Source organism: Benincasa hispida, chromosome 12 (genome assembly GCF_027475165.1).
Source record: "Benincasa hispida cultivar pf3 chromosome 12, pf3_genome.v1.1, whole genome shotgun sequence".
Classification (NCBI taxonomy): domain Eukaryota; kingdom Viridiplantae; phylum Streptophyta; class Magnoliopsida; order Cucurbitales; family Cucurbitaceae; genus Benincasa; species Benincasa hispida.
Genome location: NC_143489.1, coordinates 83,385,768 through 83,400,845, shown reverse-complemented (window position 1 = coordinate 83,400,845; position 15,078 = coordinate 83,385,768). Strand labels below are relative to the sequence as shown.

At 35.1% G+C, this 15,078-nt stretch overlaps 1 protein-coding gene across 12 annotated transcripts; it reads right to left on the bottom strand.

Moving 5' to 3' along the window:
• Positions 1 to 3,819: 3,819 nt before the first annotated feature.
• Positions 3,820 to 13,392, bottom strand: LOC150032246 (metal tolerance protein A2-like). Of its 12 annotated transcripts, none has more exons than XR_016525229.1 (4): positions 13,215 to 13,392; positions 7,479 to 8,780; positions 5,510 to 5,726; positions 3,820 to 4,047 (listed from the first exon to the last, which is right to left on the bottom strand). XR_016525229.1 is itself a non-coding variant. In XM_090308072.1 (4 exons), the coding sequence occupies exons 2-3, from the start codon at positions 10,593 to 10,595 to the stop codon at positions 7,518 to 7,520; spliced, it is 1,296 nt and encodes a 431-aa protein (XP_090164198.1). In that variant the 5' UTR covers positions 10,596 to 10,661; positions 13,215 to 13,372; the 3' UTR covers positions 5,421 to 5,726; positions 7,479 to 7,517. The 12 variants fall into 12 exon arrangements, 10 of the variants coding, with proteins under 10 accessions (XP_090164198.1, XP_090164204.1, XP_090164199.1 ...); XR_016525230.1 differs by lacking the exon at positions 13,215 to 13,392 and adding an exon at positions 9,363 to 9,389; XM_090308072.1 differs by lacking the exon at positions 3,820 to 4,047 and adding an exon at positions 10,563 to 10,661 and having other exon boundaries at positions 5,421 to 5,726; positions 13,215 to 13,372.
• Positions 13,393 to 15,078: the final 1,686 nt, after the last annotated feature.

Here is a 15,078-nt window from a genome sequence, read left to right as displayed (position 1 = left end):
TTTGGGCTTGATGATCTTCTTGGATGATCAGCCTTTGGGCTTGATGAACTTTTTGGACGATCGACCTTGGATGATCAGCCTTTGGGCTTGTTGATATTCTTGGATGACCGGCCTTTGAACTTGTTGATCTTCTTGGATGAGCGGCCTTTAAGCTTGTTGATCTTCTTGGATGATCGATCTTTGGGTTTGATGATCTTCTTAGAGGATTAGTGTTTGATAACTAGCAGAAATTCTAGTTATTATAAGCCTTTTATTTAGAATCATGAGGGCTAATAAGTAGAAACCGTAGTGATAATACTTAGAATTTGCGAAAAATTGAGTTTTGCGTCTATTAGCACCTAAATCCTCACTGACCCCAATATTATGCGTTACTCCATGCCAAAGTTTCTATATTTGTAGCTATCGCATGAATCAAACGCATGCGTTTGAAATAAGCTATCGCAGACAAATGCATGCGCTGAAGCCAGGCAATCACAAAGGCAAACGCTGAGCTAAGCAATCGCAGACGGTAATCACATGCGTCCAACGCATGGAAGTTGCGGTAATCGCATGCGTCCAACGCATGGGAATTGCGGTGATCAAATGGAGATTGTAGCCACGGAGTGATAGCCATAATACAAGATCGCAAGATGGGTAGAACGTGTTGATAACTTCAGCTAAATTAAGCTCGGACGCATACCTTGGGAGTATCAACAAGATAAAGCAATGTGACAATGCCCATACCGCGACAAAAGCAGCAGTGAGCCATACTGTCATCATTATAGCTGTCGACGTCCAAATTCTATAAATAGCCCTTGGGACTTTCATTTTAAGACATCCAAATTTCTGCCTCAAGGCAGAAGTTTGTGATCCCAGATGATAGCTTGAAAGAGATTTTCAGTGAGAATTCTTCATCTCCACCACCCAGACCGAGTGACGATCGGAGCATTCGCCGGAGATAGAGCCCGAGAGAGATATCTCCACCATTCAACCATGGCACTACCGACAGCCTTGACGCAGAGTCCTTCATTTCTCTTTTAATCTCTGTGTTGTATTAAATTTTAGCTTAAGTTATTAAGATATTTTGTGATCAATGCAAATCTTAACTCCTTCATTGTCGTCTTCTTCATCATCTTCATCTCTATCATAGTTTATCTTTAGCATTTATTTATCAAAGACAACCGCATGCTTAATCGTGTAGCCTAGAGATAGGACGCATGAAGCAACCCACCGAGAGGTATGTGTTGTGCGAGTATAGTGAGTTAATCCTCTTTGCTTGGTGAAAGGCTGTAGCAACGCCTGTCTATGTGTTGAAATGCCTTAAATATGTTTACTGGCGCTTCGAACAACCTAGTACGGAGGTCTCGCTGCCTAGTCAGGGAGCCAGGATCCAGGGGTGGCACGCCCTGGTGGAGGTTTGGGGGCAACGCCCCTGAGACCTATTCAGATTTTATATTCAGCATATTTATTTATTTGTAGTTATTTACGATTCTGACCCTAGGGTTTAGAGCAATGCAATATATAAACTCTCTAAACTAGAGGCGCCATTCTTGATGTAATTCTGAAAACATTCTCTCGAAATAATATTGTTCTCCCTCTGCCCGTGGACGTAGCTAACACACTGTTAGTGAACCACGTATATCTGTGTGTCAATCTTCCCTACTCTACGTTCCTTTTTGTGTTCTTTAATTGTTGATTTCGCAACACTATGGGATGTTGCATTGCTTGTCTATAAGTTAAATAGCCACGTCTAACTGCCTGAAAAGGTAAGAGATGGAACGCACTAAGGCAAAGTTCGCATTGTTCCTAGAGATAGGCACAATCTTATGCTCGACACAACCATGCACTATAAAGATATAGTCATGCAGCTGACCACCGAGAGGTGTGCGACACGTTAGTGCAATGAGCTGGGATTACTCGGGCGATTTAAGATAATAAACATTACTATGCGTTAATGGTTATCATGTCTCTACTTATTCTCATTGCAAGTCTTCTATTGCTCAATCTGTTTAGTTAAGAGTAGGAATATTGTGCACATCCATTTAACTTCTTTTCATTTTTCTTTTCATCGCTTCAAACGCATTGCTTCAAAGAATTATTGAGTGACAAGTCCCTATGTTCGACCTCGAATTACCCTAGAAATTTGCATTTGCATTATACTTGGCGCGAGTGTAAGAAAACTTGTAATAGGAACGCGTGGTCATTGCATATTAGTCTAACGCGTCTTCATTCCGACGCATGACCTCAGACGCATGGGTGCAAAGGCATAAGCCACGAATTCGTGTACAACCCCATCTGTCCTTAATAAATAAAATAAAATAAATTTGTTCCCTAAATTATCAACAGTGTTCACACGAGGCTTCTGGAGAAACTTATTTTGTGGAGTTGAACTTGAGTTGGTGTTGATGTTAATGTTGATTTGATGCGATGTGATTCGATCTCTAGTACTTGATCCTCTGATTCTTTCTCGGTTGAATGCGTACGCTTGATGTATAGAAGCAGAGCGTGTGGATATTCTTGAGCTTGGAGTCTTGGAAGAATATCTTCAAAGAACTTCAGTCTTCAAGCGTGCAGAATGCTTGTATTTTCAAAGGACTTCGGTCTTTAGAATACTTGTATCAGCAAAGGACTTCAGTCTTCAAGCATGGTCAGCAAAGCACTTCAGTCTTCAAGCGTGAGCAAAGGACTTCAGTCTTCAAGCATGGTCAGCAAAGCACTTTAGTCTTCAAGCGTGGTCAGCCTGCTTGTATCTTCAAAGGACTTCAGGCTTCAGAATGCTTGTATATTCCAAGGACTTTAGTCTTCAAGCATGGTCAGCTTCAGGAGTCAAGGAGTCTTCTGATTATAGAGAATTCCCTCTAAGCTCTCTGGAGCATAAAATTGTTGACCATCCAAATGAGAAGAGCTCCTCTATTTATAGAGTTCACAGGTGGGCTTCATGGGCTTGGGTCTGGTTAGCCCATGGGTTTGGACTTGGTTGGTTCATGGGTCTGGTATTTGGGCCCAATTAATTAGATTTGGGTCTGATTTGACATTCGGGTCATATTCAACCTATTTTTTGGCACAGTTGAATTTTAATCCAGATAATAATATCAAATTGGGTCAAATTAATCTTATCTGATTCAACGGTCACGATGAAACCACATGGCGTCATTAGACTTTATCTTCAACTTCAATTCGAAATACATAGTACTAATTATGTGACCAAAAATAAAGATAATCAAATGACAATCAATGACAATATTAGAAACTACTAAATGTGATATAGAAAAAAAGTAATCATATGATAATATCAGAAACTACTAACTAATTGACCAAAAAAATAAGGTAATAGATGACAATATCAAAAACACAAAAAAATATAAGGTAATAAGAAATTCCTTTAGTAATTAACAAAAAAAAAAAAAAAAGTAATCAAATAGCAATTAAATGACGATCAGAAGGTAAACAAAATTTGTCCATATTAGATAAACTATGACAGGTAAAAACTTACAGCCGAAGTATTCCTTCCGTAGCTAACATAAAACTAAACTCCCATGCTTAAACTATTGAAAGAGGAGAAGAAAAATCAATCATAATGTTTCTCTTTCACTGGTATATATCAGTCGTTGTAAAATTGGAAGAAATGGGAAGTGAAAAACAGAGCTAAAATGACAAAATGTGTAGAAGTAAAAGAGAAGAAGAACTAAAGTTCAAGTAATCGAAAGTAAAATAGAAATCAGATAAAAATTGATATAATTGGCAATTGGTATCTGAAAAAATAGATAGTTAATCTAAGAAGCACTTTGTCAAACTCAATGTTAGGAACAAGTAACCCAACACGGTAGAAGACAGAGAAAAGAAATAACACACAAAATTGTTAATCCAGTTCAGTGTAACGTCGTCTACATCTGGGGGCTTAGAGTCCAATTGAAAAGAAGTTTTACAAATATTCAAATGGTTTACAAAGGAACTTATCTGATAGATGAAATATCATGTGTTACAATAAACCAAAGACAAGTGCACTATTTAGGCTTCCCTAAACTTGATATTCTTTGTCTCAAGTTCTTCTCATTGTTCAGTCTCCCCCTGAAATTGAAGCTTCTTGCTTGTTAGGTCTTGTTTGTTTTGGCTCCCCTAAACTCAATACCCCTTCTCAAGAATCATACATATATGATCAAAATATAGAAAACTAAAGAGTTTTTTCTCTTGCTTTTTATGTTTATTGTGGCGCGTCAACCCAAAACCTAAAACGACACCTTTAAAGCCTTCAAAAAAAAAAACTAAAAAGGTAGGAATAAAATGAAGATCCACCAATCTATTACATCAGACCAATAAGGAAACAAACGCCAAAAGCCAAAAAAGGCAAGAGAAACTGCCAAACATATCAACATCCAATATAAAATGTCACAAAGGAAAGAATCAACAACCAATAAATGAAAATTTACAAGCCAACGAACTAAAATTTCAATCATTCATTTAAAATTCACTTTGAAAAATCTCTAAAATGAGTAAATAACAACTAATTTGAGATAGTGGAAGTTGTGGGGTGAGATGATTCTAGGCCCACACAGTATATTTATATCACATTCACAAATTGTTTTTCATTGTTAAATACAAAAGTTGGAGATGATAATGAAAACTCTCAATTTTACCAAAAATTAAATTCATTCGTGTTAAATACAAAGTTCCTTTTTTTTTTTTTTTTATTTACATTCCATTGTTAATACATAGCAAAATTTAATGTTGATAGAAATTTTCTTTTTGAGTCCCAATTTCTTCAAGAAAATGACAAGGAAAATTTTGTTTTTCTTTTAATTTGATGCAACACTATTTATAAATAAAACAAAAATAAAATAAAAATAAAATGAAATTGGATTCATCTGTAGGCCAATCAATCAATTTTTTTTTTTTTAAATGACAGAGTGGGGGCTATTGAAATTTACTAACTAAAGATTTCAGGTAAAAATATATATGTAAACATTGTGCAAACATAATAAATTGTACGGATGAAATTCATATTAAACTAAAATTAGAAATAGCAATATAAAATTTTGAAATTAAACTCAATTCAGAATAAGCAATTTTAAACTTTTAGTTTTAATACTAAATTGAAGTTAAACTCAATTTATAAAAGTCAATTCATATATAGATCACATAATTCTTTATATACTAAACAATATTTATATTATCTTTTTAATAATTATTATGTAACTTAAAGAAAAAAGACAAAAAGAAAGAAAAGATTTGGTAGATTTTTAGATAGACCAGACATTGACGGGCATCCTCATATGAAGTCAATATGAAGTAATTTGCATGGTTAGTTTTTGAGCAATATTGGATCCATCCAAAGAAGCATCTATCTCTTTGCATCTATGAATTCTCATGCTAGTAGATTTGGATTCAGAGGTAGCTCCAAAAGGGGCGTTTGCTTATTGGATTGAGAGCGCGGTAGATGCTTCTTACCGAACCGAACTCTTTTTTTTTATTCAAAACACCAATTACAGTATAATAGAGTTGTAATTCATTAGTTATTCCAAAGCTTTCATACCTATTTAGTTGGGATCTTTTTACGCGGTCTGAGTCTTGGTCTCCTTCCACTGCTTGTAAGCTTACAGTTTCATGTTCTATTTCTCTCCCGAATTTACTGGAGATCTTAGACGGACACCCAATCAAGGCCGCGACTCTCGCCCTTTAGAGATAGGAGCACAATAAAAAGTTCCTACCATTCCGTCATCCATCACTGTTGAGTCCCTATCCCTTTGCACCTATGCTTTCATCACACGCAAAAACAGTTAAAATATTTAAAGAAAGATCTGAGAAGAATGTCACGTGACAACCTATGATTGGACAATTAGGACCATCTAAAAAGCAAAATTTATTCAGAATTTGTGCTTTTTTCCCTGAAATATTTCATTTTTTCTTCCTCCAAACTTCCTCATGACTCATACTCATGTACATATTTGATAGTCCGTAAGTTTAGAAATGAGTGCATTCAGTTTCTCATATTTTAAATTGGTCATTTAGTCACTAAGTTTTAAGAATGAGTTTAAAGAAGGTCCTTTTTTAGAAAAAAAAAAAAAAAAAAACTAACTAACTAACTAACTAAATTTGAACAAAAAATTTGACTAAGTTTTTTTTTTTTAAAAAAAAAAAAAAAAAAAAAAAAAAAAAAAACTCTCATCTCCCTTCTTTCTCTCTCCCTCGTCTTTGGATCTTATATTTATTATATTGGATATTACATATAAGTTTCACTACTATATATATACCTTCTTTCTCTTATATCGTTGAAAGGGTTAGATCAAAAGTTAGAAGGAGAATTGTTTTGATATTTAAAACTCAAATTGATTTGTCTAGTAATGATTTTAAATGGAGAGATACCTAAGGAAATTGGAATGCTGAAGTCTCTAGTGGTAGGTTTGAACCTTTCACACAATAAGCTTACAGGCAGGATTCCTACATCATTTAGTAATTTATATAATCAATTTGGAATGGTTGGATCTTCCTTCAAATCAATTGCCTGGTAACATTTCTCCTCAGTTGTTAACTCTTACATTTCTCTCCTATTTGAATCTCTCACAAAATCAACTGTCAGGACCAATTCCTCAAGGCAAATACTTTGATACTTTTGGGAATTCTTCCTACTTTGGAAACATTGGACTCTATGGGTTTCCTCTGTCAAAATGTGATGCACACCAAAATGACCACAAATCTCAATTGCTACATGAAGAAGAAGAAGGTGAAAGTTTGGAAAAAGGGATTTGGTTGGAAGCTGTGTTCATGGGTACGGTATTTGGAATACTTTATTGGGTATCTTGTTTTTCAATGTAAACTTATGTGGATTGGGACAATAGTGGAAGGCAAAAGAGCTCAAAAGATTCAAACATCTAGGTCCTAGGAGAAATCATAGGCCTAGGAAAAGAAATGACCAAGTATGTCTTGTTAACTTATGAAATATTTAAGCTTTTTCAAGGCAAATAAATTTATGCATGCCACAGTTACAAATGAACTATTTTAATTCAATTATTATAATTTTAAATTTTTTCACAAACTCATAACTATTTGATCTTTGATTTCTTAAAATTAAACCTATAAATAAATATCATTCCATCCATCCCACGGTCTAAATTTTAATATCAAACAAAACTTGTTAAAATATATTTAACACTTTTAGCAATATTTATGAATAAAAACTGGCTTCCTTTTTAACTATGCTGAAAATCAGGCCATACTTAACCCAATTATTTTAGGTTTTTTTATAATAATTCTTTTAGAAATGGTTAAAAGCAACATTAACGTAAACAAACAACATGGATAAAAATTGGGTTTGGATCGCGAGTTGAATGAAACACTATTATAAGCAGTTTTTAAAATGATGAGCAAGCCAAGTTTGAATTTCCCCTACTTAATATACTTGCATTGAAAAGTAATTCCATTTCCATCTTATGAAAGACAAGCAGAAGATATGCATTTAATACTTGGGAATTGAAAAAGAAATGAAACTTCGTTTGAAACCATACCTACAAGTACTACTACAAAGCGTATAGCATTTGAAGATCCTACTGGCGCTCTATCTGAATGGTGACATGGCTGATGTTGTACTCTCTTCTAATATACTCAATAACCTTGTCCAATACCATGTCTGCATTTGCCTCTGGCTTTATTATAACATGGCATGCCAATAGAATCTTCCCAACAGTTATGGCCCATATGTGCAGTTCATGGATTGCAACTACCTCCTCCATCTCGCACAAACCCTTCTCAAGCTTTGTTGCGTCCACCTCCCGCGGCGTGCTCTCCATCAAAACCTCAAGGATATTTCTAAGCATTTGAATTGTTGTGCACAGCACAATTGCAGAGAAAATTAGGGTGCATATAAGATCAAGAATCTTGTATTCGGGTTTATACCATATGATTGCGCCACCGATCATTACCCCAATGCTTTGGATGGAATCTCCAAGTACATGAAGATAAGCTCCCTGTACGTTTATGTTTCGTTGTTTCTTTTGCGTCTTAGTAACCGTTCGTGGATGATTTCCGTCATCACCATAATTCTCAAGCAAGGGTGTCGTTACTGATTCCTTGGGTGCATAATGATGATGGTGGTGCTCAACACCATCGCTCACACCACCCTTCTCTTCATGGCGGTGGTGGTGCATGGTCACACTTATTCCATGACGATGTCTATGATCTTCATCACCATGTTCGTGGCTGCCATGACCATGGTCGTGCTCACCATGTCCATGACTGTGATCATGAGAATGGGCATGACCATGTTCGTGACCAAGCAGCAGAGCCATAGCTACGTTAACAACTAACCCAAACGTAGAAACAGCAAACATGAGCAACCCCTTAACCTCTCCCGGACCATTGATAAGTCGGACAATAGCTTCGTAAACAAGAATTCCAGCTAGAAGCCAGATCATCTGAATGGAAACGAGAGCACCGAGTATTTCAATGCGGAAGAAACCATATGACTGACGTGGAGTTGCCTCCCAACCAGAGGCCCAGAGTGAGAATAAAGAAATGGCAAATGCAGCAACATCTGACAACAAATGGGCAGCATCAGTCAATATTGCAAGACTGTTCGCTTTAATGCCTCCGACTACTTCTACACTCATAAAAACGATGCAGAGAACGACTGCTATGCAAAGCTTCCGCATGGACGCAGATCGTTCCTTTGCATCTTTTGAACTGTTTTTTGCATCAGAAAATCCACAAGAAGGTGCATCCCCACATATTTTACTTCCCACAATGCTAGGCCCTTCAGCTTGCACATCTCCACACACTTCAATTATGTGACCATGATCTTGCACTTCCATCTGAGATTCAGTAAGAAAACATGTTTATGGGAGAACTCAATGATATCAACATAAAAATATGAAACACATATTAAAAAGCTAAAACAATCATATTTACAACAAGGATAGAACCAAAAGCAAGGGCATAAAAATCCTCGGTTCTGTATAGTATCCTTTTTTCTTTTTCTTTGAGATATCTATCTATTACATCTACAACTTAACTATGCATCGTGAACCCACGACAAGACATGCCAGCTGATAGAATGATCATTTCCCTCACCAATATACATAACGTTTCATCTCATCCCTCATCAATCCAAAATAACTAAACAATTCCCTACCAAAGTTATTAAGAAAATAGTCGCCCACAAATTATTGCAGAGGGATTTCAAGGGTAAAAATATAAGGGAGGGGGTCGCTGAAAATCATAATTTCCAAATCAATAAGACATGACAACAAACATGATGAGGTTGAGGCCTCTCATGAAGGTAAACACAAGGCAGTTTGAAAGGAACTTGGTTCTTCAGATCATGAAAATAAGTTACCCATTTCCCATTTCCAATACAAAATGGGGAGATCTATAGGACAGAAACAAACACATACTTCATAAGCAGTGCATATAGCAAATTTACAATGGATTCAGCTGTAGAACCACCCTGCTACAATTAAGTTTCCATAAGGATATTGAACAGTTAACTACATGATAACTATTAGCATGGAATAAAGTAATTGTCAAACTTGGACCAATGTTCCTTTTTAAAAAACAAGAAACAAACATTGACCAATGTACCTTTTTAAAAAAGAAGAAACAAACATTGACCAATGTACATTTTTAAAAAACAAGAAACAAACGTTGACCAATGTACTTTCCAGATCATCTTGTTTGTTGACCGAAACTCCGTTACCACCATAAAAACTTGAGGATTTGACCAAAACCTCTTTACTATCTTGAATGAATTTTATATCTGTTGTTATTAATCAGGACTAAAGTAGAATTAAAATTGTCATTTGCTTCAAATTTGAGGATTTGAGAAGGGAAATGGGAGAAACAGAGAGAAAAGGTCTATCTTCTTATCTCACGTTACCACCATAAAAACTAATAATAATAATAATAATAAATAAATAAATAAATAATAAGAAAAAAGAGGTAAATATATAATTATAACAATTTTTTTCAATATCCATGACTTGGGAGTGCAAGCTAGCTTACACCTTGACTATTCTGGACAACTGTCTTACCCTCGAACATTTGGTTCCCAAGGTAACTAATAAGATATTAAATCGAAGGTAGGGAGTTGTCAAGGGATTGAGCCCATTTCCTCAAGTCTTACTAACCACTAGGCCACCTATAATAGTTTATTTAAAACAAAGCACACTTCTACATCAGATATTCATGATATTCTATCCATACATTAATAGGCTTCTAGTTAGCATGATATATACACTAATCATAAAAATTAACTTATAAGTAGAAGATGCCACATAAGACCAGAATCTATTCGGGGGCAGGGAATTGAGAAGATGTGAAGTTTAGTCATTCTTATGCAAAAATACCTTTAGTAACAATTTTGGTACTAAACTTCAAAATTAATAAGTAGAGAACAAGTTTAGCAGACAGAACCATACAGCCATGTAAAGCCAAACAGTTTTTTGTTATACCACTGGGAAAAACCTTACGTTTGCTCCACTATTGCAAAATCAGGGTCGACACATAAACTTGCTACATTATCGACCAAAAAAAATGGTGCACCCTGAGAATTTTGCTTTTGAAGGAAACTGATATGGAATGCAAATTGTCCTTACATTTTTCTGTTTTGCACCAAGAATCTCTCCCATAACTTGAAATTTTCAAGTAAAACATCTTCCAATAAGAATGAGAAATTTTTCACAGTTAGCATAACCCTATCATGGAAACAAGAAAATTAATCGCCAATTAACTGTCTCATGATCATCAAAAGTTCCCTTCCACAAATCACGAAGATAAATTATTTTCACAAAAAAGATGGATGAGCTCAACAATATTTTGTCACGTTAGCCTTACCATTGATGTCAATTATCACACAAGCCATCATTATTACCTTACACTATATCATTGATTTAAAGAAAGCGCATTGCATAAAATGGCAAGATACTTGTTAATAGCCTCAACAACCTTTCCATTTTCAAATAGAGCCATGCATTACATATTTAAAGGCATCATGAACTTCAGTTTATTTTTCATCCCCTCCCCAAACACAATACTCCCATGAGGAAAACAACCAATTTACTAACAAGAACAGAACATATAGACGGGCCAAAAAGAACATTGGTGTACATGCGAAAAGAATAATGATGGAAATTGAGAGTACATAAATACGATTCCTCCCCTATTCTTTCAAGCTATGGTCTAACATCTCTAACAGCCAGAAGATGAATCTTTTTTTTTAATGAGAAACATTAAGTATAATTTCATTGATAGTCTGAAATTACAAAAGGGCAAAAGATGCCAGAAGGTGAATCTTGTTTCTTGTAATTCCCATGACTCAGCCTTTTTTGAAGTTTCACTTAATAAATGAAATACAACCCATTGTTTCACATAAAAAAGAAAGTACATAAAGACGACTAAAAGTAAAATACAGCAAGCCTTGCATGATTCCTTAGTTACTCATAATTCTTCATATCATTTGCCATTTACAATTTATTTTTGCTTCATGAATTGTTTGGATATTGTAACCCCATTCGGTAGCTATTTATATTTCTTGTAGGGGCTTTTCTTGTAGGCAGACAAATCTTGGATCAAGCCCTAGTTTCCACTGAAACCATTGAGGATTATAGAGCTTGAAAGCAAGAGTGGATAATTTTTAAGATTGGTTTTGAGAAGGCCTGTGACTATGTAGATTAAGATTTTTTGGATAAGATCCTCGAGAAAAAGGGGTTTTGACTTCAAGTAAAGATCTTGGATTTGGAGTTGCATTAGGACAGTGAGGAATTCCATCCTTCTTTCGCTGTTTGGCTAGCCCCTCTCTGTCAAACGACCCTATTTTTTCCTCCATGAAAAATTCTAGGTTTTGCGTTTCGCAAGTGATGCAAGGAAGGGTTTAAACATTTGATTGGAATTTGGCCCAGTGTTCCTCTTTGGTTGAGATTCTTTGTTAAATTCTTTGCAGGACAGCCACGGAGGATCTTGATCATTTACTTTGTAGATGTGATTTTGCCAGAATTGTCGTTTAGTTGAGGAGTTTAGTTTTAACTTCGCTAGCTTACAGAGTTGTAGGGACTCAATTGCATAGTTTCTTCTTTACCCATCTTTTCATGAAAATGATCATCTTTTTTTGGCAAGGTGGGATGTTTTCCATTTCATGGGGTTTTTGGTGTGAGAGAATAAAAGAATCCCATCGTATCAGAGAACAACAGAATCTTCAGGGGGTGAGAGATTTTCTAGCTATGTTTGGTCTCTAGTTAGACACTAAGATTCTATATTCCTCTTTTGGCATTGGGGACTAGATCTTTTCATATTTATTTGTTCGGTCAATATTTTATTGGATTGGAACCCCTGTTTGTAGTTTGTGACTTGGCTCCCTGTTTTTTTCTTTTTTTTGTAGGCTTCTCTTCTTTTGTATGTCATTGTACTTCATTTTTACTCGATGAGAGTTCGATCTATCATCAAAAGAAGAGAATGTATGCTTCATATATATATAACAAACTGAATGGAGAAGACCTCCCTCTCTAGAAATATCTTTAAGGCACATTAGATGTGGAATTCTATGGTCCCTAAGAAATGGAGAAGCTAATAACAAGCTGAAAATTGCAAGGACTGCAAAGGAAATCAATATCCAGCAGAAGAAGAAACCATAATAATACCCAAAAAAAAAAAACCTCAAAACGGTATCTCTACAAAAAGCATAACGATGAGACACACACCTTATAGAGGAAATAAAAGGCTAAAGCAACCAAACAGCATCCAACTGGCAAACAAACGGGAAATAAAGAGAACAGTGTCAAACTACAGTGCTAAGAGAAACACATATTATGAATCTAACAGGAATCAATCTCTTAACTCAAGTTTGTGTTGTTCAATGAAAAATTCAGTTTACATAATAGACAGAATCATAGTCAAATCAATGAAAAACAAGAGAAAAAAGAAGCGAGCTTCGACATATGAGATATAGTTAGAGCAGCATTATCAGCAGTTGAACGCACAGAAAACAAAAGACAAAATCCAAAAGGAGAATAATGTATGAACAAAAAATGGGAACAACAAAAAGGCAAAATACTGGTAAGAGATAATATACTCAGAACAAAGAATATACAAAAGAACTCAAGGTACTTGGCCATCAGAATCGAGTTCTATACCATGCAACAGTTTTTTAAATTCAAGAATCGGAAATAGTGGAAGAAATGTCTCGAAAATAGTTGGAAGAATGAAATGCAGAAAAAGGAAAAGGAAAAGCGGGAAGAATCGGCGGAAAAGAATACCTCGGTTGTGCGCATGTGCCTGAAGGGTTGAGAGGAGAAGAAAGCTGAAGTTGGTGAAGAAAGCCCTAGGAAATGGCAGAAAGGGAGAAAGTGAGTTGAGCCAAAAAAGGGAAGAAAACAATGGGGTGGCAATTGGCAATTGGCAATTGGCAACTCGCAACGTTGAACAAAAATATCAAAACGTGATTTTAACCCCCAAAAACAATAATTAAATAAATGCTGGTAGAAACTAGAAATAACATTTTAAAAATAAAAAATTTAAAATATCATTTTGACGATTTGAAGTTTATCCAATTTCAATATTTTTAAATTATTTTTTACCCAATTTAGTTAAATAAATAACCATAATTTTCGTTCAAAAGAATATTGAATTTTTTTTAAATAATGTTATTTTAATAGTTATTAACAAAAATAGGGTTGGGCGGATAATATTGACAAAAATAGATTTTTTAATTGTGTACTACATGATTAGATGTATAGTTTAAATGTATAGTTTATGGATCAATGATTATATATGTTGGATGATTTTGTTGGTCTATTTGTTGGGTTGATTTGAGAAAATATATGTATTTGTTTATAAAAATGAATATTGCTTCATATATATATATAATCATTTCGTTTGCATTTGGGCTGAATTAAATGTATGATTCGTGGATATATTATTAGATTTTATACGTTGAACTTAGAAATTGGATTTTGTTGGGCTATTTGTTAGGTTGACATATTAACATTTTTTTTGTCAACTATAACAGTTGAAAAAATCATAATAAATATGTCGATGAGATTTAGTCCTTCTTGAATTATTTGGAAAGAGTGAGGAACATGATCTTGAGTTGGATATGTTCACCTAAATAGATTGGGAAATTACTAATCCAATCATATTATGATGATTGAGTGCTTTTGTTCATTACAATCCATGAACACGATCAGATTAGTATTTCCTTTCGTCTGATGTGCCAGGTATGACTATTTTTTGTCGAGTTTTCTGGTCCTTCGTGAAGGAACTCTTATCAAAGAGTATCTCTGAGCGGAAGCAAGATCGTTTCAAACTCATTGCGACAGAATTACCGCATTCACAATCAAACAGACTAGTTATGCATTAACAATAAATTACAAGCATGCTTTAAACTTTAAACAACAAAGAGAGAACATACATACTAGTTGAAGAACCCTTCTTCACAGAAATCTCACTCTCATCAAACGGACTGCACCTCTCGCTCTCGCTGAGATTGTCCAAGCTATCGTCCACCAAATCACGGCCATCTACCCACAAACTCGACAACATAGAAAACACCACCACTTGGAACCCTCGGTATTCTCGGAGTGAAAATCTAGAAGATGTGGGCTTTGTTGGATTTGGTAGAGGGAAGAAGGAAGAGATGATCGTTTACCACGACCAAGCAAGTGGGAGATATCGAGTGTCTATTGTAGAGACGATGTTTGATCGTGTAGGTACAGGTACACGATGGTGTAGTAAAAGGGGCGAGATCGTATAGACGATCATTTAGTAAATGCTCAGGCGTGCGATCGCGTAGGAAAAAGCTAGACGATCGTTTAGTAAAACCTATGTGATCGTTCAGTAAATGTGCGCATGTATACGATCGTTTAGAAACTTTGAGCTGTCGTGTATGCTCTCGGTTTGCTATGTGATAGGTAGTATACACAATTCGGTGAGTGAATGTCTTATTTTTTGCAAAATGAAAACAATTTTTACTATATCCTTCAGTTACGAAAATTGAATATAACCTCCCACTATCTCATTCGGTTACAGAGAAAAAACCACCACAATTATCCCATAATTATTAAATTAAAAATAAATATAATCTTATTATATTTATAACCTATGGTTTAATATTACATCATA

Excerpts from the sequence above, each read along its gene's own strand:
- LOC150032246 (XM_090308070.1), bottom strand. The coding sequence starts at position 10,595 with ATGGGAGAGATTCTTGGTGCAAAACAGAAAAAT. Across the intron at positions 8,781-10,562 it reads TTGGTGCAAAACAGAAAAAT|ATGGAAGTGCAAGATCATGG; the intron begins GTAAGGACAATT and ends ACTGAATCTCAG.